General features: G+C 39.9%; 1 protein-coding gene across 2 annotated transcripts in view; it reads right to left on the reverse strand.

Annotated features, from left to right (window-relative positions):
- Positions 1-26,094, reverse strand: part of LOC129665621 (ABC-type organic anion transporter ABCA8A-like) — a 76,569-nt gene that overhangs the window by 35,457 nt on the left and 15,018 nt on the right. For both annotated transcript variants that reach the window (XM_055592407.1, XM_055592406.1), the window contains exons 7-18: positions 25,933-26,074; positions 25,464-25,649; positions 23,990-24,131; positions 19,753-19,918; positions 16,510-16,568; positions 16,108-16,218; positions 15,078-15,253; positions 14,542-14,661; positions 5,935-6,073; positions 5,346-5,436; positions 4,630-4,769; positions 3,095-3,214 (exon numbers count right to left, since the gene is read on the reverse strand). In XM_055592407.1, coding sequence (XP_055448382.1) covers positions 3,095-3,214; positions 4,630-4,769; positions 5,346-5,436; positions 5,935-6,073; positions 14,542-14,661; positions 15,078-15,253; positions 16,108-16,218; positions 16,510-16,568; positions 19,753-19,918; positions 23,990-24,131; positions 25,464-25,649; positions 25,933-26,074 — 1,592 coding nt within the window. The remainder of the gene's footprint in view (positions 1-3,094; positions 3,215-4,629; positions 4,770-5,345; positions 5,437-5,934; positions 6,074-14,541; positions 14,662-15,077; positions 15,254-16,107; positions 16,219-16,509; positions 16,569-19,752; positions 19,919-23,989; positions 24,132-25,463; positions 25,650-25,932; positions 26,075-26,094) is intronic.

Consider the following 26,094-nt stretch of genomic DNA (forward strand, 5'->3'; position numbering starts at 1 on the left):
AAAGAAAGAAAGAAAGAAAGAAAGAAAGAAAGAAAGAAAGAAAGAAAGAAAGAAAGAAAGAAAACTGCGGGGTATAACAGCACACACTGAGAATGCTTGTATTCTGATACATTCAACAGCAGAACTGACCTACAAGAATGCAAACAGTGTTTTCCCATTTATATTAAGCCACAGAGCAGAGAAAAGTACAGGTGGCTTAAGGGACATCTCTTGGGGTGATACTTGCAGAGGGCACAGAGCAGCTTTTTGGGTAATGAAAACACTCTGAATCATGCTTTGCACACTTGTTTCAGGGCAGCTGATGCTGAACGTTTCATTAGGGTCTCTGACAGGGAGACAGATAGCGTCCCTACTACATGCTTCTTTCCCTGTCTGCCCACAGGAAACTTGTGCTGGAGTCACCAACTCAAGTACTTGTGAGGGCAAGTAGTACCAGAATGGACTTTATTTCTGAAGGAACTCCAAACCACGCTGAACCCAGGAAGTGGGCAGGAAACACCCTCGAGGGTTAGTGGGGTTCTCGCTGGAAAAGCACACGCCCCTCCCTCTGTTGTGCTGTCTCCAACTTGTCTTCAGTGAAGCCCAAGGGTGGATTTTAATTGAGAAAGTCAAAGGACAGTTTTCTTTAAAAATTACTTCCTTTCTCGAATTATGTCCATCACTGATTTTACATTTGAATGTCCTAAGCCTCCTGCATTAGAAATTTATGTGTGTTGAAGCTGGAGAGCCAGCTCAGTGGTTAAGAGCAGATACAGAGATCCTAATTTTGTTTTCCAGCACCCATGTTGGTGGCTTAGAACTGCCTAAAACTCAGGCTCCAGGGAATCCAGTGCCTCTGCTGGCCTCTGTGGACACACACACACACACTTGAAAATTAAATATTTTTAAAAGAAATTTGTTTCCATGTATCAGTTAACACCTGTCCAGAGTTTAAATGTATCATTTAAAAAAGTTTCAGAGCAGAATGGTGGATCAATGGAATCAAATAGAAGACGCAGAAATAAACCCACACACCTATGGATACTTGATTTTTACAAGGAAACCAAAAAATACAATGGAAAAAAGATAGCATATTTACTAAATGGTGTTGGTCTAACTGGATGTATACATGTAGAAAAATGCTAATAGATCCATATTATCACCCTGCACAAAACTAAAGCCCAAGTGGATCAAAGACCTCAATATAAAACCAAACACACTAAACCAGTTAAAAGAAAAAGTGGGAAGGAGCCTTGAACCCATTGGCACAGGAGACAACTTCCTGAACAGAACACCAACAGCACAGGCTCTAAGAGAAACAATCAATAAATGGGACCTTATGAAACTAAAAAGCTTCTGTAAAGCAAAGGACACTGTCGTCAGAACAAAATGACAGCCTACAGATTGGGAAAGGATCTTCACCAACCCTATATCTGACAGAAGGCTAATATCCAGAATGTATAAAGAACTGAAGAAGTTAAACACCAACAAACCAAGTAATCCAAATAAAAATGGGGTACAGACCTAAACAGAGAATTCTCAATAGAGGAATATTGAATGGCAGAGAAACACTTAAAGAAATGCTCAATGTCCTTAGTCATCAGGGAGATGCAAATCAAAATGACCCTGAGATTTCACCTTCTACCCATAAGAATGGCTAAGATCAAAACTCAAGTGACAACACATGCTGGAGATGATGTGGAGAAAGGAGAACCCTCCTGCATTGCTGGTGTGAATGTAAACTTGCATAACCACTTTGGAAATCCGTCTAGTGCTTTCTCAGAAAACTAGGAATAGTGCTATCTCAAGATCCAGCTATACTACTCCTAGGCTTATATCCAAAACATGCTCAAGTACACAACAAGGACATTTGCTCAACCATGTTTTTAGCAGCTTTATTCAAAATAGCCAGAATCTGGAACCAACCCAGATGTCCCTCAGTGGAGGAATGGATACAGAAATTGTGGTACTTTTACACAATGGAATACTACCCACCTATTAAAAACAAGGAAATCATGAAATTTGCAGGCAAATGGTGGGAACTAGAAAAGAGCATCTTGAGTGAGGTAACCCAGAAACAGAAAGACACACATGGTATATACTCACTCATAAATATAATATAGGATAAACATACTAAAATCTATACTCCTAAAGAAGCTAAACAATAAGGAAGACCCTAGGGAAGATATTCAATCCTCATTCAGAAGGACAAACACCATAGACATCACAAGGAGAAGAAGACAGGGAACAGGACAGAAACCTATCACAGAGGGCCTCTGAAAGAACCTACCCAGCAGGGTATTAAAGCAGATGCTGAGACTCATAGCCAAACTTTGGGCAGAGTGCAGGGAATCTTAGGAAGTAAAGGGAAGGTAGAAAGACCTGAAGGGGACAGGAGCTCCAAAAGGAGACCAACAAAGCCAAAAAAACCTGAGCCCTGGGGGCCCTGAAGAGAATGATACCCCAACCAAGGACAATGCATGGAGAGGAACTAAAACCACAGTTCAGATGTAGCCAATGGACTCAGTCTACAAGAGGGGCCCCTAGTCAGGGGAGCAGGTGCCTTTTTGTCATGAACTCAGTGACTGCCTCTCTGATCACCTCCCCATGGAGGTTGCAGCCTTGCTAGGACACAGAAGCAGATGATACAGCCAGTCCTGATGAGACCTGATAGGCAAGGGTCAAACAGAAGGGGAGGAGGACCTCCCCTATCAGTAGACTAGGAAAAGGGCATAGGAGGAAAGAGGGAGAAAGAGTGGGGTTGGGAGGAGACAAGGGAGGGGGGCACAGCCAGGATACAAGTTGAATAAATTGTAATAAATGATAATAATAAAAAATATTTTAAAAAACAAAGAAAAAGTTTCAGAAAAAGGATTTTGTTAGACACAGCTTAGAGAATCTAGGATACATAAACACTTGGTAAGTTCTTGTCAGTCATGGCTCAGATAACATTGAATACCCTAGGCAAGGCACACTTATGCTACAGATGGCAACTCATAGCAATGGATTTCCTCATTCATACAGACTCCAAAGAACAGCAACAAACATCATGGCTATTGAAATTTACTATTTTCAAAATGGACACCGCATAACAGCTTTCATTCTTTTTACCCACCTGACTGGTCAATTGTTGACTTTCCTTCCAGTTTCAGGAACACCTCAGTCAGTGTTGTTATAGAAACACCATAGTTCTCGATTCCCAGATCTGGAAATTTCTCAAGATCCCTATAAAGATCTAATGAACATGTCTTAAAATGTGGTCACCAGGAAAATGCAAACTACTTTCACAGTCTATCTTATTCCAGTCAGAAAGATCATTAAACAAACAAACAAACAAACAAACAAACCCACAAATAACAAATGCTATCAGGATGTGGGGAAGTTGCAACTCCTATTCACTCTTGATGAGAGTATGAATTGGTTCAGGGACTGTGGAAATCAAAGTGAAGATTTCTCAAAAAACTAAAAGAAGAACTCACACAAACAAAACCAACCAACCAAACAAACAAAAAAACAAACAAAGCAGAGCTACCAAATGGCCCAGCTACACCACTACTGGGCATATACTCAAAGACTTTATATCCCATTAGAGATACCTGCACATCCATGCTCATTGACACTCTGTTCACAAGAAACAGAATAAACTTAGATACCCAACAACTGATGACTTAGTAATAAAAACATGGTGCATGCACACAATGGAATTCTTTCTCTTTAGCCATCAAGAAAAATATAATTATAATTTCAGGAAAGTAGGTGGAACTAGGGCTGGAGAGGTGGCTTAGACAGTAAAGGCATTTGCCTCCAAAGAAGGCAATTTTTTTTCTTCTTGGAAGCCATAAGGCAGAAAGGGAGAACGTTTCCACAAGTTGTCCTCTGGCCACACTCAAACTGTAGCATGCAGGCACCCCTCTTCAACACAGGTAAAATAAAAATGTGTGTGGGAGGGAGCCTTAGAGAAGCTTCTTTTGATAGTAGGTGGTGATTAATGCAGAGACGAACACATAATTTGTCAAAGTTCTGAGAATGAGTTTCTTTTACAAGCTCAGCCCTAAATCCAGGCTACCTCTGTCATACCCTCCAAGGCGTGTGCAGTCATATTTCACTGTGCTGGCTGTCAGTACACATCCTTACAACTTTCTCATATGCTCACTGACAGATTTTGAAGGTTTTAATAAACTCATTTTTTATTGCTATTTATTTGCTTTGTTCTTTCAATTTTTTTCTTACACATAGTAAGCTGTCCTTCATCCTTCATTGTTTGGTAAGATACATACATGACTCAGTTTTCAAAATGAAAGCAGCAATGAGTCCATTTAGCCAGTGTAAGCAACACACTGCTACTGTGAACCTGCATTTAGCACCACCGTTGTGAAAAGCTCAGGAAACACAAAAAGATTCTTGTATTTGAAACAATAACCAAAGGATTTGACACGTCATCACTTCTAAGAGGATAGGGTTGGAGGCAGAAGTCACCTTTACAGCAGTGACTTTTGTGAAGTAACTTCTCTCTCTGTCTCTGTTTTATTATGAGAATTCTGGGTGATGCTTCATTTCAGACTTCTAGTATATACTTCGTACATACCAACTTGATGCCACGTGTCACTCATTATTGTAGATTTTATTTTATAGCCATGGATAATGAATTACCTGGAAATTTATTTGTTGTTTCTAGGGGTAATATGTAGTTCAGTTTTCCTTCACTTTCTGCTGACAATTTGGAGTCAGGGATGTGCTGTTTGACAAGTGATGTTATTCTCTCATGCACACATGTTTCATTCAGCTGCAAGCTGTCATTCAAAAATTGGAATATGTTGTTTAAAATAGTCTCCAACGTCCAAAAATAACCAGAAAAGAGCATTTATGGCTGCAATCTTAAAAACAAGTCATGCATACTTGATGTAAAGAGGTAGGTCAGTTAATGCAAGTCCACGAAACTAAGTAGAATTTTAGTTAAGAGAAAGTATTACTATTCTAGGTTAATGAAAATAATGATGTTAAATACAATCCTGTTGGGTTCGAGAAAGTTGTAGCACTGTAGAGTAATCAAATAGTATAGATACTTATCTATATCTAGACTAGATTTTCTCCTATTTCCAGGCATTTTATATCCCAATCTTGCCCACACTTTCACCCTTTACCTCTTCCTACACACACACACACACACACACACACACACACACACACGCATGCGCGAATTTTCTTTTAAAATATATTTTTATTAATTCTTTGAAAATTTCAGACCTGTATACAATATCCAGGATCCCTGTGTCTCCCCTCTTTCTCTCTTTCAGTGATTTTGCTCAGTACCACCTTTTTCTCCAGCCCAGTTCTCCGGTACCCCCATCCTCCCCTAGAAGGCCTACCTTAAGTGATAACCAATCCCCCATTTCTTCTTCAGAAACAAGGACGAGCCTGCACACTTCAGCTTTCCCTTGGAGATGAACACTTTCCTGTCTGAAGAGGAAGAAGCAAAAAAAGGGGGGGGCGGATATCTTTTATTATAGAAACATGTGAGATATAAACTGTTTAGACAACTTTAAAAGCACGATGCAATTGTGGATCAAAATCACTATAACGTTTGATAATGATGTAGTTCAGTTATGTGTCATACACCTCAACAGAATCAATTACATGAGCCATTTCTGACATAGATAAACGCTGACATGCTCTTTAGCTGGTTGTGCACAGATCTTTCAAGTTGACTTATTCAATTATGAAATTCAACTGAATTCCATTTATCTTAAAGTTAGTGACTTTCCTAAGAAGGGCATGCTTTATATCATCACAATGATGTCGGACAGAAAGGGTTATAGACACCTCAAACTTTTGTCAGAAAGACATCCTGGTCCTGGTTAAATGGCACCCAGCAGCACAGAAATAGCAGCAAAGAAAATAATTTAAGATTTCAGATCTAAGTCCTCATCGGGATGCATAAAGAAAGCCACCAATTACCGGCCAGAATGTCAGCCTCGTCCATGAACTGAGTGCTGAAGAGGACCACACGGTCTGCTTTGCGTTCCTTCAGGAGATTCCACACCCGGTGCCTTGAAAAGGGATCCAGGCCAGCAGTGGGCTCGTCCAGTAGGAAAATCTAGAGGAGGGATCAAACAAAAGAGTCTTCACTAACCGTCCGGCAACACAGAGGCTGGGTATCCAGTGTGTGATGTCCTTTGTGAATGAGGAGGTAGTTTGTTTCCAAATTAAATTTATCTTTTTTATTTTAATTTTTTTTCTTCACAATTTATTCATTACATATGCCAATTGAAGCCTCCTCCCTCAACTTCCCCCAGTCCCACCCTCATTCTCTCTTCCCCAACCCCTTCCCCTAGTCCATTTAAAGGAGGGATTCTCCACTATTGCCATCTGCCCATAGCTTGTTAAGTCTCATCGGGACTGCCTGGATCCTCTTCCTCCAAGGCCTGGCAAGGGTGAGTGATCAGAGAGCAGTCAGCTTCACTCACAGATCCACATGGAGAGAGGGCCAAGATGGCGGCGCCGGGAGAACACCGTGTCTGAGAAGCGGGACAACACACTCCATGCAGCGACCAGGAGACTGAACTCTGGGCCCTAAAACTACAGCTATCGTGTTTCCCAGGTGAGGGGAGGCTCGGGTGGGAATCGGTCAGGTCCACTCTCGGCTGCCCAGCCAGAACCCAGAAGAGAACCCGGCTAACGCGAGCTTTGGGTCTCCGGGCTGGTGCTTCAAGCCTGAATGTCCCGATCACTTTCCCAGGCTGATGGGTGGGCACATGGGTGCCTGAGACTGAGAGTCCCAGTCACAAAAAACCCCACGGGGAAAGAAAGTTGCAAGACTGATCACGGGTCACCCAGTCTTTCCCTGGAAGGTCTCGCTGACCACGGGTACCCAGGACCGTCACAACTGAGCTCTCGCCGCCCGCGGAGAGCAGCTGCGCGCCCAGCTCAAAATCCCTACTCCCTCTTGGGAGGAGGCCGGAGGCAGCCAGCAGAATCTGCCACAGACCACATTGTCTGTACCCCAACCGGAGATCGGGGCTGAGAAAATCCAATCCTTTCGGGCACTCCCCCAAACGCCACCATAACCCTGCCGCGGCTGAGCAGAAGGATAAAGAGGCGCACAGCGGCTTCACAGTGCCAGAACTCCAGTGCTGCCGGCTGCTCCTAGCAAACAAACTACAGCTCAGGATCTGGGACTGTGGTCATTCTACATGTCCTGAGATTATCCTGGGTCCAGCGCAATAAGGTCTAGCAGCAAGTTCTATCACCGGCGACCCCCCCCCCGGACCCCTGGCAGAGAAATCCCGGCTCAGGATCGGACTGAGAAGCCCCAACCCCTTCTGGCACTCCCCTGAGAGCACCTCCATAAGCTTGCCCTAGTGGAGGGGAAGGTCAGAGGGGAAGGACAGAGAGGCAGCCTGCCAAGGACACAGCACCCTCTCTCCAGCTCACCCAGCAGCCCCTAGCAGAGAAACCCAAGCTCTGGATCTGAGGACACTCAACCCTACCTGGTACTTTCTCGGGATCAGCAAACATAGATTCTACCGCCAGGCTGCTTCTGGCAGAGAGATCTGGGCCCGGGATCTGGGATTGAGAACACCCAGCCTAACTCTTTCCCACGCCACCCAGGGACCAGTCAACATAACCCCTCCTGGCAGAGGGAAAGGACAAAGAGGCAGCACACAGGAAAGGTGGACATTCAGTCCTACGGCCAGAGTGTCACAGAGCTGACTGTTAGCCTACCCGTGCATTTTTCGCAGCAGGACCAAATCAGAGAGTAGTGAGCAAGGGGAACCCCTGTGCATTCCAACTGGTCCTGCAAGAGAATGAGTGAGCCTTCTAGGGCGAGTTTGCCCCAGACCCAGGGCCTCTCCACAGAAACAACCAGATGAGATCCCTGCCACCCACAACCCTAGTGTGGGCATCATAGGGATTCTTGGGATAGCGACCCCAACATTGAAGCCTCTGCCTTGCGGGTCCACCAGGGTAATCCAGGCAAACAATCCCTGGATCTCAGTCAGAACTGCGTAATAGTGGCTTGCAGGCCACTGCAATAGTAAGAGAATCCGCGCATGCATACTGCGCCTGCTAAAAGCGCACACGAATAGGGCCAGCATCACATTCCTTACTTAGGCAAAAATGAAACCACAGTGCACACTCCCAAACCAGTGAACCTCTCTCATCTTCCTGAAAAAACAGTCCAGAAAACAGAAAGAGAGGATCATAGCCCAAACTACAATCCCGAGGAACAAACAGTGAGGATTATAAATAACCAGATGGCTAGAGGCAGACGTAAGAACACTCCCCAAAAAAATCCGGACATAATGACCTCACCAGCAACCCCACAAAACAATGGACACTTCAATTCACTAGATATACAAGAAAACAACCTCAAAACTATGTTTCTCCAGCTATTAGAGGCCCATAAAGATGAAATGAACAAAGCCCTCAGAGAAATAGCCAAAGAAATTGAGACTAACCAAGAGGAAACAAATCATGCTCTCAGATAAATGACCACGAAAATTGAGGCAAAGAAAGAAGAAATGCACAAAGCTCTCAAAGAAATGTCCACACAAATGAAGGCAAATAAAGAAGAAATAAACAAAGCTCTCATAGAAATACAGGCAATTATACCCAAAGAAGTAGAGGCACAATTAGTGATACATAGAGAGGAAACGAACCAAAAAATAGAAGCTATCATTGAAAAGCAGGACTCCACATTCAAACAGATGAAGGAAATGGTGCAAGACATGAAAACAGAATTAGACTCAATAAAGAAAACACAAATAGAGAAAAACCAGGAGCTGGAGAACATAGAGAAAAGATCAGGAACTTCAAAGGTAAGCATTACCAACAGAATACAAGAGATGGAAGAAAGAATCTCAGAGCCGAAGATACATTTGTGGAAATTGACACGTCTCTCAAAGAAAAAATAAAATCAGAAAAGTTCCAAACACAAAACATCCAAGAAATCAAGGACACAATGATATGACAAAACCTAAGAATAATAGGAGTAGAAGAAAAAGAAGACATCAGGCTCAAAGGTCCGGAAAATATTTTCAAGAAAATTATAGAAGAAAACTTTCCCAACTTAAAGAAGGAGATGGCCATAAACATGCAAGAGGCCCACAGAACACCAAGTAGAATAGACCAGAAAAGAAATTCTTCACGTCACATCATAGTCAAAACACTGAACCTACAGAACAAAGAAAAAATTCTAAAAGCAGCAAGGGAAAAAGGCCAAGTAACAAATGAAGGTAGACCTATCAGAATCACACTAGATTTCTCAACAGAAACTATGAAAGCCAGAAGGGCCTGGACAGAAATCATACAGTCCTTAAGGGACCACAGATTCCAACCCAGACTACTATACCCAGCAAAACTTTCAATCAACATAGACGGAGAATTCAAGATATTCCAAGACAAAACCAAATTTAAACAATATCTACATAGTAAACCAGCTCTACAGAAGTTACTAGAAGGGAAACTCCAAACCAAAGAAAACAACTACATCTAAGGAAACAGAGGAAATAGATAACTACACAACAAAAAAACCAAAAGAATACAAGCAATGAAACTCAGTGACACCACCAACCCCACATCTAAAGTAAGTAACAATTGTTGGTCACTAGTTTCTATCAACATCAACGGACTCAACCCCCCAATAAAAAGACACAGACTAACAGAATGGTTGCGGAAACAGGATCCATCATTCTGTTGCATCCAAGAAACACACCTACGAAACAAAGATAAACACTACCTCAGAGTAAAGGGCTGGAAAAATGTCTTTCAAGCAAATGATTTCAGAAAACAAGTGGGAGTAGCCATCCTAATATCTAATAAAATAGACTTTCAACCCAAGTTAATCAAAAAAGATAAGGAGGGCCACTATATTCTCATCAAAGGAAAAATTCACCAAGAGGACATCACAATCTTGAATATCTATGCCCCAAATACAAGAGCACCTACATTCGTAAATGAAACAATATTAAAGCTTAAATCACACATTGATCCTAATATCCTAATAGTGGGAGACTTCAACACTCCACTTTCACCAAGGGACAGATCAACTAGACAGAAAACAAATAGGGAAATAAAAACACTTACAGAGCCCCTAAATCAAATGGACCTAATAGACGTCTACAGATCTTTTCACCCAAACTCAAAAGAGTACACCTTCTTTTCAGCACCACATGGAACCTTCTCCAAAATAGACCATATAGTTGGTCATAAAGCAAGCCTCAACAGATACAAAAAGATTGAAATAATCCCTTGTATTCTATCTGACCACCATGGACTAAAGCTGGACATCAACAACAACAGAAATAACAAACAGCCTACACGCACATGGAAACTGAACAACTTGTTACTCAATGACAGCTGGATCAAGGAAGAAATAAAGAAAGAAATTAAAGACTTCCTAGAATTAAATGAAAATGAAGGCACAACATACCCAAATTTATGGGACACATTGAAAGCAGTGCTCAGGGGAAAATTTATAGCACTAAGTGCCTACAAGAAGAAATCCGTAACATCACATACAAACAACTTAATGGCCCAACTGAAAACCCTAGAAAAAAAAGAAGCAGATATACCCAAGAGGAGCAGACGGCTGGAAATAATCAAACTAAGGGCTGAAATCAATCAATTAGAAGCAAATAAAACTATTCAAAGAATCAATGAAACAAAAAGCTGGTTCTTTGAGAAAATCAACAAGATAGACAAACCCTTAGCCAAACTAACTAAAAAGCAGAGAGAATCTATCCAAATCAACAAAATCAGAGATGAAAAAGGTGACATAACTACAGACACTGAGGAAATTCAAACAATCATTAGGTCATACTACAAAAGCCTATATGCCACAAAATTTGAAAACCTAAATGAAATGGACAATTTTCTTGATAGATTCCATCTTCCAACATTAAGTCAAGATCAGGTAGAAAGACTGAACAGCCCTATATCCCCCAAGGAAATTGAAGCAGTTATTCACAGTCTCCCCTCCAAAAAAAGCTCTGGGCCAGATGGTTTCAGCGGGGAATTCTACCATATCTTCAAAGAAGTGCTCACACCAATTCTCCTCAAAATATTCCACAAAATAGAAACAGAAGGTACATTACCAAACTCATTCTATGAAGCCACAGTCACCCTGATACCTAAACCACACAAAGACCCAACAAAAAAAGAGAACTTCAGACCTATCTCTCTTATGAACATTGACGCAAAAATACTCAATAAAATACTTGCAAACCGAATCCAAGAACACATCAAAGGTATCATCCACCACGACCAAGTAGGCTTCATCCCAGGCATGCAAGGGTGGTTCAACATACGGAAATCCATCAATGTAATCCACCACATAAGCAAACTGAAGGAGAAAAACCACATGATCATCTCCTTAGATGCTGAAAAAGCATTTGACAAAGTCCAACACCCATTCATGTTTAAAGTCTTGGAGAGACCAGGAATACAAGGCACATATCTAAACATAGTAAAGGCAATATACAGCAAGCCTATAGCCAACATCAAACTCAATGGAGAGAAACTTAAATCAACCCCACTGAAATCAGGGACAAGACAAGGCTGCCCACTCTCTTCATACCTCTTCAACATAGTACTTGAAGTCGTAGCCAGAGCAATAAGACAACTAAAGGAGATCAAGGGGATACAAATCGGAAAGGAAGAGGTCAAAGTGTCACTATTCACAGATGATATGATAGTATATATGAGTGACCCCAAAAATTCAACCAGAGAACTCCTCCAGCTGAGAAACACCTTCAGCAAAGTGGCAGGATACAAAATCAACTCAAAAAAATCAGAAGCCCTCCTGTATACCTAAGACAAAAGGGCCGAGAAAGAAAATAGGGAAACAACACCCTTCACAATAGCCACTAATAACATAAAGTACCTTGGGGTGACACTAACCAAGCAAATTAAAGACCTGTTTGAGAAAAACTTCAAGTCTCTGAAGAAAGAAATTAAAGAAGATCTCAGAAGATGGAAAGATCTCCCGTGCTCATGGATTGGTAGGATTAACATTGTGAAAATGGCCATCCTGCCAAAAGCAATCTACAGATTCAATGCAATTCCCATCAAAATACCAACTCAATTCTTTACAGACCTTGAAAAAAAAGATTCTCAGCTTCATATGGAGAAACAAAAATCCCAGAATCTCCAAAACAATCCTGTAGAACAACAGATCATCTGGTGGTATCTCCATCCCCGATCTCAAGTTGTACTACAGAGCAACAGCAATAAAAACTGCATGGTATTGGCATAAAAACAGAAAGGAGGATCAATGGAACCGCATAGAAGACCCAGAAATAAACCCACACACCTATGAATACTCGATTTTTGACAAAGAAGCCAAAACCATTCAATGGAAAAAAGACAGCATCTTCAACAAACGGTGCTGGTCCAACTGGATGTCCACATGCAGAAAAATGAAAATAGATCTATATTTATCACCCTGCACAAAACTAAAGTCCAAGTGGATCAAAGACCTCAACATAAAACCAGATACTCTAAATCTGTTAGAAGAAATAGTGGGGAACAGCCTAGAACTCATCGGCACAGGAGACAACTTCCTGAACAGAACACCAACAGCACAGGCTCTAAGAGCAACAATCAATAAATGGGACCTCATGAAACTGAAAAGCTTCTGTAAAGCAAAGGACACCGTCATCAAAACAAAACGACTGCCTACAGATTGGGAAAGAATCTTCACTCACCCTTTATCTGACAGAGGACTAATATCCAGTATATACAAAGAACTAAAGAAGCTGAAAAGCAGCAAACCAAGTAATCCACCTAAAAAATGGGGAACAGAGCTAAACAGAGAATTCTCGACAGAAGAATATCAAATGGCAGAGAAACACTTAAAGAAATGCTCATCCTCATTAGCCATCAGGGAAATGCAAATCAAAACGACCCTGAGATATCACCTTACACCCATCAGAATGGCCAAGATGAAAACCTCAAGGGACAACACGTACTGGAGAGGTTGTGGAGAAAGGGGAACCCTCCTCCACTGCTGGTGGGAATGTAAACTGGTACAACCACTCTGGAAATCTATCTGGCGCTTTCTAAGACACTTAGGAATAGTGCTTCCTCAAGACCCAGCTATACCACTGCTAGGTATATACCCAAAGTTTGCTCAAGTACACAAAAGGGATATTTGCTCAACCATGTTTATAGCAGCTTTATTTGTAATAGCCAGAATCTGGAAACAACCCAGATGTCCATCAACGGAGGAATGGGTACAGAAATTGTGGTATTTTTACACAATGGAATACTACTCAGCAATCAAAAAGGAGGAAATCATGAAATTTGCAGGCAAATGGTGGGAGCTAGAAAAGATCATCCTGAGTGAAATATCGCAGAAGGAGAAAGACAAACATGGTATATACTCACTTATATAAACCTATAAGATGTGATAAACATAATGAAATCTATACACCTAAAAAAGATAATCAAGAGAGTGGACATGGGGTAAGATGATCAATCCTCGTTTAGAAAGACAGATGGGATGTGCATTGAACGTATGACAGGAGTCTACTGAGTGCATTTGAAAGACTCTAACTAGCAGTGTTTTCAAAGCAAAGACTCATGACCAAACCTTTGGCAGAGTACAGGGAATCATAAGAAAGAAGGGGAGTTAGTCTGATAGGGAAAGCTCCACAAGGACCAAATATATCTGGGCACAGGGTCTTTTCTGAGACTGACATTTAACCTAGGACCATGTATGAATATAACCTAGAACCTCTGCTCAGATGTAGCCTGTGGTAGCTCAGTAACCAATTGGTTTCCCATAGTGAGGGGAACAAGGACTATTTCTAACAGGAACTCAATGACTGGCTCTTTGGCCTCCCCACCCCCCAAGGGAGGAGCAGTCCTGTTAGACCACAGAGGAGAGCTTTGCAGCCAGTCCTGAGGATACCTGATAAAACAGGATCAGATGAATGGGGAGGAGGTCCCCCCTATCAGTGGACTTGGCAAGGAGCACGGTGGAGATGAGGGAGGGAGGGAGGAAGGGACTGGGAGGGAATGAGGGATCGGGACACGGCTGGGATACAGAGTTAATAAAATGTAACTGATAAGAAAAAAATAAAATTCAAAAAAAAGAAAAAAGAGATCCACATGGAGACTGAACTGCCAATCAGCCACATCTGAGCAAAGGGTCTAGGTACTCTCCAGTCATGGTCCTCTGTTGGTGCATCAGTCTCTGCTCGAAGCCCTCAGCTCAGATCTTTTAGCTTTGTTGGCCTCCTCGTGGGGCTCCTGTCCTCTCAAAGTCCCTCTATTCCCACCCCTTTCTTCCCCCATAAGACTCCCTGTGCTCTGCCCAAAGTTTGGTTGTTAGTTTCAGCATATGCCTTGCTCCACAGTTGGGTAGACCCTTTCAGAGGACCCTCTATAGTAGGCTCTCATCCTGTTTCCTCTCTTCCACGGCTTCTGGTATCTATCCTGTTTACCATTCTGAATGAGATTTAAGCATCCTCCCTAGGCTCCTCCTTAGTGTTTAACTTCTTTAGGTCTGAGATGGCTATAAGCTAATATCCTCTTATACAATCTGGTCTGACTTACCTGAGGGTCTCCTAAAATGGCAATTGCAAAAGTCAGTTTTCTCTTTTGTCCACCACTTAGGTTTTGAACAATAATATCCTGAATATTTTTCATTTCCAGTTCCAGCAAAACTCTTTGTACCTGCACATACACAAAAAGGGATTCGACCATAACTAGAGTTTTTTGAAAACTCTTAACACTATACAATAAAGTGCAATGGTTTGCAATAAGCAGTAATATCTACTGTCAATGACTCCATGTTTACTTGATATATGACTTGGGGATAATTATCTACCACTTCATAATTCACTCTCATTTGAAAATGAAGAAAATCCCATTTCTTACATAAGGTTTGTTAAAACTAAAAGAGTATACTTAATAAGATAGGACACCACCACAAGTTGCACACAGGTGTTTGGAATTCCTACATTTTTGCAGCCAGTCTTCATACATTGATTTATGTATAGGTAATTCAATGCAACCAAAATCAAAATAAAGCAGATTAACCATTTTAATAGCACTTTGAATTTTTATGTAAATCTTAAAATATCATGTACCTCATTATCCACTTCATGTGCTTGAATCCCCTTTATCTTAGCAAATAGCCTAAGATTTTCTCTTACGGTGAGGAAGTCAAATTGTACGTTACACTGTGGACAAACTCCAGTGAGTTTGCTGATACTTTCCAGGTCAATCATTTCTGAGAGTTTATTATTATAGATAGTGACACAACCTATAAACAAGGGTTTCAAAAGGCATTATCAAGACAGCATGGCATCCTTAACACAATATAAATTTAAAAATTCTTACAATAAATTTACAAAATGAAATTAGATACGTGATTTTATCTTACTCCCATGATTTTTCTTTTCCAAGTTTCATTTTGATATTCTACCTTATCTGTATTTGAGAATATGATGAAGTCTACCTTTTTACCATCACTAAATGAAGTCAGTTTCTCCACTCTCTCAGCTATGTATGTCACTTGTTTTGAGTGATGGAATATGAGCCAATTACAGCCAAAGAGAACAGAAAAATGTTGTTTTACATTGGCATTGATTCTTTTTTGCTGCTCAAAGTCCTTATAACATCAGTCCTAGAAATTTGCAAGAGACAGATGAGAGAGAGAGAGAGAGAGAGAGAGAGAGAGAGAGGAAGAGACAAAGACAGAGATACACAGAGACAGAGCGAGACAGAGAAACGGAGAGAATAGCCTAGCTAAAATCTCTGACAAGCCATCCTAGGCCAGAAGCTATAGTCAAAGTAGTAAGACTGAGAGTCGACCCCTCTAATCATGATGAAGTAATATGTGATTGATATTTTAAAAGTTTCTGTGTTTTGAGGTTACTTTATACAGAAAGATGTGGTCAAGATGTGTGATCAATATCTATTGAAACTGTTAATTCTATAAAATTTTGAATATTCCAAAATACTAAAATTCTTTACATTTCAGTTAATGCCATATACATTTTGTAAAAGCATAATATAGATTATATGTGAGTTGAATTATCTGTTTGTGCTTAATGCTCACACTATCTTACAAAAGCACAGGTAATTCAGTTGCCAACACTGAGGAATCTCTCTTACCTTTGGTGGGAACACACAACCCACTTAGAATGTTCAGCAGTGTTGATTTCCCAGCTCCACTGTGACCAAGGATCGCAGTAATCTGGCTTTTATATATATCCAATGTCAGATCTGGGAGGGAAAGAGCATAGAGGTATAAAATCACAAATGTAGGTTTAGTCCAGGGCGCTTGTGTATTTACATGTGTCTAAAATTTATGAAGCATATATTTATTCATGCATTAAAACAAAATTAATACTCTATTTTCTTCACTTCACAAAAATTACTCAGCATGGCGATATTAGTTCAGTTAGGAACAAACGAGGGAAACCGTGAGATTCAACACTCGTTTACACAATCTAGAATTGCTTGCTGAGAGAAAAGTTAACTGATTAAAAGCCAAGATTTTTCTTAGTTACTTACCTTTCAAAGCTTCTGTGCGTTTAGACCTTTCTACATAGTCTTTTGTAAGACTTCTGATTCTGAGAAAGAGAGCAAGAGATACAGTTTTTAAAAGGCAATGGCTTTCTTTATTAATCTTCTATTTTTGGTTGGGAGCCTATCCTTTAGTGGCCGAGCCATCTCTCCAGCACTTTATTACCTAACTCCGAGTTTGGCTGAAATCTTTGGGTGAGTTTGGGTTGCAAGAATTTGAGGGAGAACATGTGAACTTCACTTAGCCATGGTTAGGGAGCAATGGTCCTAGACTAGCAAGCCTAGGCTCAGCTGGAGAAAAGGCTGCTTCATTGGTCTGGGCTAAGGCTTGGACACTGTTTTTCTGGTGAGCATTATTCCTGAGCTGAACCATATGTAGTGATGGGGAAGCTAGACAATGATATAGCATAAACAACTAACATGACAAGGCTGGGTAGGAAACATAGAAACTCATAAATATTAGAGACACCTTCTTCATGAAGACCAGACTCTTTTCAGGTCAGTCAGGCAGGAAAGAACAGCAAGAAGCAATAGCTATCATTGCACTTTAACCATTAAATAACTGACAAATGTAGTTATTTCTTACAGCTCTGTTTTCCTGCTCTGAAAGGGGAAATACCAACAATACTTACATTGCAGTTAGTCTGAAGACTAACAAAGTGTTTCATGTTGCATGTTGAGGAAGTGGAAAAGTATTGCATGCTATTCATTATGTAATGATGATTATGGCTACTAGGAGGAATGTAACCAACAATAATCTAAGTACTGTTAAATACTAAATTCTATATGTTGCAATTTAAAAAATCTTTGTAGCTCTGAAAATGTAGTCATGTTATCTCTTTGGTTCTACTCTATCAGGTAAATATACAGTCGTTTTTTACTGTCTTTTCTCACACAACTCAGGGTTCGTGTATGTTGGTTACAATAGAGTTCTCCCAGCTTCTCTTCACAGCGGATGGTAATTAACACAGAGACAACCAGGCATTGTGCAGACAGTGAGAGACTTTGGATCACTCAACTTTAAAGGAGATGTCTTTATCAAACCTCTCCCCTCAAGCAAGGCTCAGAGATCTATGAAGAAAAGGATACAGCAGGATTGTGAGAGCCAGACATGGCAAATGACTCCAAAGAAACAGCATCTTCTAGACCCCAGCTTTCATCCTGTGGCTACCTCTTTGGGGGTCTTTGGGGTCCCATATCAGATGTCTTGAATATCAGATATTTATGATTCATAACAGCAGCAAAACTGTAGTTATAAGGTAGCAACGAAATATTTGTTTGGTTGGGAGTCAGCACAACATGAGGAACTGTATTAAAGGGTTGAGCATCAGGAAGGTTGAGAACCACTGATCTAGACACAACAGGGCTGATGTACATATGAACTCACAGAAACTGTGACAGCATGTACAAGCCCTGCCCAGATTTGAACCAGACAAAATCCCAGAGTGGAGAGGCAGACATAGCTCCCATTCTAGCCAAGAAGCTGTTTGCAACTGATACCCACTGGGAAAGGGAAAGTAATTTTTCTCCCACGGAGTGCCAGCGGGTATCTCAAAAACACTCCAGGGCAAGCCCCAAGTCCAGGAGTAGCTGGCCAACACAAAAGGAATTCCATTGAGTTTTTTGTTGTTGTATTGTTTTGGTGGGTAGGTTAATTTTGTTTTGTTTTGGCACTTTTTTGTCTTACTGGTTTTTGTTGGTTTGATTTGCTTTTCTTTTGTGTGGTTGAAAAAGAGAAAGAACATGAAGCATAAAGTTGGGTAGGTAGAGAGTTTGGGAAGATCAGGAAAGAGTTGGGGAGGAAAAAGAATATAACCAAAATATATTTCAAGAAAATAAAAATGTTTTAAATAAAATGAAAATAAATGTCTTACTTCCATTTTAACCTTAACTCCTAATTCTTCCACATCGCTTTTTTAAAAATGATATAGCAAAGAGAAAATGAAAGAGACCAGTAGACAAAAAAACAAAAACAAAAACAAATTTAAAAAAAAAAAAAAAACATCATCTTGATATGACTTTCTCTGCCTGATGTTAAAAATTATCCAAACTCAGGACAAGAAGGATAACTACGGAACAGGTTAAAAGTTAGAAATTGAAAGTTAGGATTAGAAATGATAAAATACCAACACTTTCTCCCCAAGTTCAGGGAACATAGCAGAACAGGAGACAGAAAGAATGAAAAAGATGGAAGGTGCGGAGGATTGCTGTAAAATTCAATTTCTGGTCACGGCGTGGCCATCACTCAAGAACTCACAGGAGCTGTGGCTATCTGCACAAGGTCAAGCAAGTAAAAATTCCATCATGAATGAAGAATAGACTCGTGAAAGATACTACTACTTGAGGAACTGCTAGCAGTTGATGGCTGCCAAGAGACACAGTCATTTTCCTTTGGGGGTGTGACCACTGACAGGTTGCCCATTCTCTGGTGGGTAGCCTCACAGTATTCATGTTTTGCAAAAGGGCAACACGGATTGGACTGAATGGGAAGTAATTGTTATTTTTTTTTAATGAGGAGAATATTAATTTGGGAGGAGGACATTTTAGAGGGGAGCAGACAAAGTTGGAAGCAGCTAGTGTGGTGTGGATATGATTAAAATACACCATGCATATTTATAAAGTTCTCAAAGAAGAAATCAAAAACATTGTTTAAAGTAAGAGTTGCAAACATAAAGACCTTGAGGATTTCTTCCTTATTTGAAATAAATGCAACAGGCACACATGAAACAAGAATTTGATTGTAACCCAGATCACAGAGAGGCTTGGCTGAAAGGCCTGTTCTTCTCCAGGCCTTTCACTTCCCTCATCCCTTTTCCTTTGTCTTCTTTGTAGAAACAATGAATGCATAAGGGAAGAAATATTAAGATGAGTAAAGGGAAAATGAGTGCTATAACTAATAAGGTTGAGGAGTGAATCCCTGAAGCTAAGAAAAATAAAAGAGAATAGAATAGAAACAGTAAACGACAGGCAGAGAGGAGTTTGTATTGTGGCTGCTAGGATCTGAAGTCTAAAGTTTGTCACCAAAAGCAGCATTTTATAGTTAAAAAAAAAAAAAAAAAAAAGAACTCAGGACAGAAAATTGCAGGCAATGTAGATGAGGTTTAGGTGAGAGCCCCATGCAGGACTCAAAGGAGGGTCTACGCCGCGGTTTAACTGCGCGATGGAGCGGGCTTTAGGCTGAGGATAGCATTTCCCAGATCTGACCTTCACCCACGCTACCTGTGACCTCACCTGATAGCCTCCTTCCCGTGGAATTCTGTAGACACAGGTTCGAAAGAGTCGTCAGAAAACTCATAGTCCATTTCATTGTCCAGGGCCATCCGCTCAGGTCGATTTTGGGGTGACCAAAAGGAGGACTTCAGGAAAAACAAGGGCGAGTGCCGCCGTCCATAGTCACCTGTTTAACCAATGTAATTGCATATCGGATCAGCCACTGCTCTAAAGTCCCTCTTCACCTCTAAACATGGATCTAAACATCTCAACACAACGAACACTGTCTTAAGTGGGTCGGCATTGGAAATATAAAGGCGAAGAAGCACAAAGATATTTATATTAAATTAACTATGCGAGCAACAAAAATTTGAGGGAAAATGAAGAGAAATTATAATGTAAAATTAAAGGCTTTTCTAATTTCCAGCTATACAAAATGTTAGATCCAGATATATTTTGAGCTACTATATAGCCACTAAGAAATTACTAATGGTAAGAAATTACTAAGTACATATCCAAATATATTATGGGTTTAAACAGTCAATTAAATAATTACTAATTACTAACCGAACGTTTTTATGGAAAACAGAACATAACTGAGCAAAATTATTTGGTGGGCCATAAGAAAGAGTGGAAAGGGCACAACACATCAGTTCAAACACTATGAAGAGCAGGAAAACCTAATTACTATAATCAGAGTACGTTTAATTTCTCTATAAGTTCCTCCTGTCATGTCAACTGGTTTGGCACAATAAAAATAAAAATAAAAAGCTAGAGAGCTAGCTATGAGATAATTTCAATTAGCCTAATACTCATGCAAAAGGGATTCCTGAAAGAACAGAGAAAGTAAACAAAATTAAATAATTTCCCATTTTTCCCAGAATTGATGAAAATTACAGTCATAAATTTAAAAAGTTTAAGGAAATCCAAATATTAGCATGTGCATATAAATACACACACACAAAACAAATTCATTTCAAAATGAAGGCTTAAAGGCAATGAAAAGATAAAAGTCTTAAAAGGTGCTAAAAATACAACTGATATTTAATGAGAATAAACAGACGCTTCCTGTTGGAGACCATGCAAACCGGAAGATGATGGTGTCATACATTTAAATGACATTAAAAACAGCAGGGTTATACTATAGAAATAAAGACAAACCTGGCAGCTTAGAGCTCTGCACTCAGTGAAAACATATCTTTTAAAAATGAAGTAAAAGTAAAGATTTGTGTAAACATAAAATATAGAGGTGGAAATATATCAAAGTAATATAAACTATTGTGAAGTAAAAATGAGGAAAGTATATATATCAAACTAGATTTTTAAAATTTTGAAATTGAGTCTTGAGGAAAAACTGAATTACATCACATATTGCCTAAGGCTTTGGCCAACATCCAAAACAAAGAGCATTTAAATCTACACTTAATTTGCAGAGAAGCCATTTGCCTAAGATGTCACTACCATTAAGAAACAAAGGAGATAAATAGATTTTGTCAGCTAAAGCACTGGGGGAAAAGTCAAAGAATGAGAAACTTTTAGGGATTAAAAAAAAAAAAAGCAAGTAACATCTTTCTATAAAAAGAAAGAGAATGGAAGATTAGCAGTTTTGTGTCACCTGAAATAAGAGTAAACAAGAATAAAAGTTGTCTATTTTTGCTTCTCATTGATTCACCATTTTTTCACGTGTTTACAAATGTCTGCTCTGGGTTGGATGGGTTGGAGCACTCGCCATGGCCTCTTACATAGAAAATGCACATAGGAAGAACAGTCTCTGTTCTTGAGCAGAGAAGGTATAATAGACAGGAGCAAAAAAAAAAAAAAAAAAAAAAAAAAAAGAATACTTTTACCAGTATTAATTGAGTGCTAGGATATATCAAGCCTTCTCGTGGTGTTTGAGTTGTATCAGCAAACAAGACCAAAATCACAGTATGAGACACTTATATGATCAATAAGTTGAAAGGAAGGACAATTATAATTGTCCGTTATCTGTGAGATTACAGAATGGCTACATAGTATGGCCACCTTAACTGACTTTAAAAATAGAGGTGCCGAAGGAGGAGGAGGAGGAGGAGGAGGAGGAGGAGGAGGAGGAGGAGGAGGAATGACAAGGAGAAGAAGCAGAAGAAATGAAGGTGCCCTGGTGCTACTCACAACCATTTTAGCAACAAAGTCTTGGTCTGAGCAGGGTTTGGTCTTACTTTATACCTTCTATAGTGACACGGGTGAACTAAACTATTGCTAAAGGAGGAAATTAAATAAAGCAGGAAAACTTCCAAGCGATCTGGTGTAGAGTGGTGACCCCAGGGGCTGAAATGGAAGGGTGAGACTCAGGAGAGTTTTCACCAAAACCCATACAGTTTCAGGAAAAGGGAGTAGTGAATTTGAGATATATAGGAACATGGTGCTGTAGTTAATAACAGTTGTATTGTACTTCTGAAAAAAAATCTCAAAAAGTAGGTCACCACAAAAACAAATATGTGAGGTAACACATTACTTATCAGCTCCACTGAGCCAATTTTACAATGTTGCCGTGTTTCAAAACATATAATATGTTTTCTTCCATAGGTAATAAATATGTATGCTTATTTATCAGTTAAATGATAAAGCTCATTGCATGGCTTAGATATACAGAAAGAGTTTAGAACCGCAGATCTGTAAGCAATTAAAAACATTTAGGAACTAGAAACCCTAGATTGTAGGAAGGAGAAAGAGACAGACAAAGGGAAACATACATATGTACATGTATGTATATATGTATATATGTATGTGTATACATATGTCTATGAAATTGCCAGCATGCTTGTCAAAGTCCTGCTTTGACGTTTCAGGTGTAAACTGAGGTGAGATATAGAGTCAGTCAAAAGAAGCTGAAAAGCCATAGCTTCTGGCCTCTCAGGGCCAGCACTGTTTGTGACTGGCAAATAGCTCTCTTTAACTCTTTAACTGCCAGAGCTGATAGCTTCTGGCAGTCCTTGCTGACAGCAGTGAGAAACTCAGGGAGAAAAAGAAAGGGTTTCGAGCCAGAAACTGATAGCTTCTGGCATAGGTTGCCAATAGAGAAAGAAAAAAAAAAGGGGGACGGAGACACACATTCACACACCCACACTTGGTGGATAAAGCATAGCATGCTCCAATAACTTTACACCTACATATACATACATGCATTCATGCCTATAGACAGACAAACAGAGACATGCTGACATACATACATTCACACATTGGATGGATGGAACAAAGCAAGCTCCAACAACTTCACACATACATACATACATACATACACACATAAATACATATACACATACATACTTACAGACAATCAGACAGACAGACACATACATGGTGGATGAAGCAAAGCTCTGATGAACAGGCTCCAAAAGGCTCCAACCAACAACAACGTTATTTAAAGCCATTGTCCTTAGGCTTTTACACCCTCTAAGAAAACTTACCTCATAGCCATAAAAGCAGTTATCACAGACACAGATGGAGTCATTACGCAGAGGGAAATACAGCAGGATTATTGATTACTTGTGCCCAACTAAACATGTCTTCTCTATCGCTTCATCCCGCAAGTTTGTTGTTTAAGTTCCAAGCAATAGTTCTTTGTGTCATAGGTTAACAGGGCTCAAGGAGATTACATGTTTGTCCATTAAAACTCATATTTAACTAAACATTCTTCCGCTATCCTTTCATTCCATGAGTTCATTGAAAGTCCAAAGCAATAGTTTTTACTTATCATGGTGCACACCAAGGCCTGTGATCTCATTTACCTTGATCATAAATCTTGTACCAAGCCTATCTCTCTTCCTAGTACAACTTTTGTGCTTGACACAGAAGGTTCACGCACTCCCTATGCAGCTTCCGCTATTCTGCAGGAGGATTTCAAATTACTTGAATCAAATCAGGGATTCTATAGAATTCATTATCAGGAATTATGAAATCCTTAATTTATCTAAACAGCTTTATTTCATGGAAGTACATCTTCGTATGGATTCTGCAGGAAACCTTCCCGACAGAGTGGGCAAGTACACAGGGAACATTAGGCAGTGAGAGCCTCTCCACACTGTGCCGGATATAGGAGGGATACAGAAATGACAAACATGGAAAAAGGCATAGCAGCAGCAAGAAGCAACCATGCCCTACCAGGGCATACCTCATCGTAGCGGTGAAAACTGGTGGGCTGCCTACAGGAAGCTCACCTTGCTTGCTGCATGCATGGACTGTGCCACATGCTGTTAAGTTTTATCGTGGAAGTACTTACTTGGTAAAACCTTTTCAAAGTAAAATGTCAGCATCAGGTAGAGGACACTGTCAAAGAACAGCATGAAAATCGTGGCAATGATTATATTTGCGTTGTCCATTGGGTCTGCGTTAGAATGCACATCAAAATCCAAGTGTAAGAGCTGGAAAATTAAAAAGAAAATAAAAAGGAGCTCAATAAGTCAAAGGTAAATAATCACATTTAAAAGTGATGAACAGCTTAGCTATTTCATGAATGATGATGCTACATCCCTGGAAGACAAAGTTGAACCGTTTGGCGGCCTACATTACATATTTTTGACTGCAAAGCAAGAACATAGAAAACTATAATGAAATTTGTAATCATGTTTAGTGTAGTGAATGTGCATTTCAAGTGCCTCACACATTAGGTGGAAAAGGAACTTAGCGAAGGTGTGGCAGTCATGGAAGAGCTTGCTAAACTGGGAATGGGAACAAGAAAGGGTGCTCTGGGAGAGGCCGCATGGCCGTCTAAAACTAACACACTTTACATCTAAACAAAGACAGCAGGAGAACTAACTGTCGGTGATGGAGAATTGCCTGGCTGGTTAAGAACACTTGCTAAGATCAGAAAGGAGAGGAGGACCTCCCCTATCAGTGACTTGGGGAGGGGCATGCATGCAGAAAGGGGAGGGAGGGTGGGATCAGGAGGGGAGGAGGGAGGGGCTTATGGGGGGATACAAAATGAATAAAGTGTAATTAATAAAAAATTAAAAATAAATAAATAAATAAAAATTAAAAAAAAAGAACACTTGCTGCTCTTGCCGAGGACTCGTGCTCAGTTCCCAGCACCCTCACAAACACCTGCAACTTCAGCTCCAGGCTGTCCAACCCTCTTCTGGCCTCTGCAGGTAAACATGAGTATGCATACAAACACACACACACACACACACACACACACACACACACACACACACTTCTATTAATGCATCTTAATGAGATAAACAATCAGGCTTAACCCATAGCTGAGGGAAAGAGTTTCCACTCATCTTAAGAGCTAAGTAGAGAAGAAGAAGAAAAAAAAAAATACATGAAGATCAAAAAGAGATTTCCTGTTCAATGGTTGAGCATCCAAAATAGTAATTTTCATTTTATTTTGCTTTGTGTTACTGCTTCAGAATTAAACCATATATCCTTCTAAAATTAAATAAGACAGTTAACTGGGATACATCAGTTTAAATTCAATGTATAACATAAACTTTGGGGAGTGACTAAACACAATATACTGTATTAAAGAATTGTGAATCTATTCATCTTTTTACATAAAAAAGAATATTATTTTCTAGGACAAAATGAAGTCTCTATTTTATAGTTCGCCTTTGAAACCTCACAAGTATGTTCTATTGAACTATAGTGCTTAAAAGGCTACATGTTGAAATGAGTGTAAGACTAATGAGTTCCAGGGAGGAAAAATATTTCAGAAATATCACTAATAAACTAAGTGGTTTCCCACTCACCTGGGACATTCCCAGCATAAAGGCAAAGGGGCTGAGCAAAGTTAGAGTCCACTCCAAGGACACAGGAAGGTATCTGTACAATGCTGTGAATCCCAGACTTCCGCATAAAATAGTGAAGAAGAACACCATAAAGTCAGTGAGGAAAGACTTCTTTAGTAAGACACTCAACAAAAAAGACAAAGAGACCTACAACAAGAGAAGACCCAGTTGGTTTATGTTATCACCATAAGAGTTTATGTTATCACCATAAGAGTTATCACTCTAGCAAAAGAAATGATTTCTTGTATAAAACTACAGTTTTTCTCTAGAAGTTTGGCAGAAACTTATAACCACATGGGACTATAGATAAATAGTGTTTACAGATTATCTCATGCAAATAGAAAATAGATATATGCAGAAATCACCTAATTGTTACCAACTTTGTCTCTTAGACTGAGAAACTTTATACAGTTTTTATTCACCAACTCACCAAAGATAAGCCATAGAAGAAAAAGAGACTGAAGATCACCATGAATCCAGTCAAAATGATAAATTGGACCCATTTCACAACAAATGTCAAGAGGAGGGCCACTATGAAGACGATGACACCATAGAGCAAACCCCAGGACAGCCTGATACAAAAACAGAATTC

The sequence above is a fragment of the Psammomys obesus genome, unplaced genomic scaffold (assembly GCF_907164565.1).
Source record: "Psammomys obesus unplaced genomic scaffold, mPsaObe1.curated_primary_1811, whole genome shotgun sequence".
In the NCBI taxonomy this organism is placed as follows: Eukaryota; Metazoa; Chordata; class Mammalia; order Rodentia; family Muridae; genus Psammomys; species Psammomys obesus.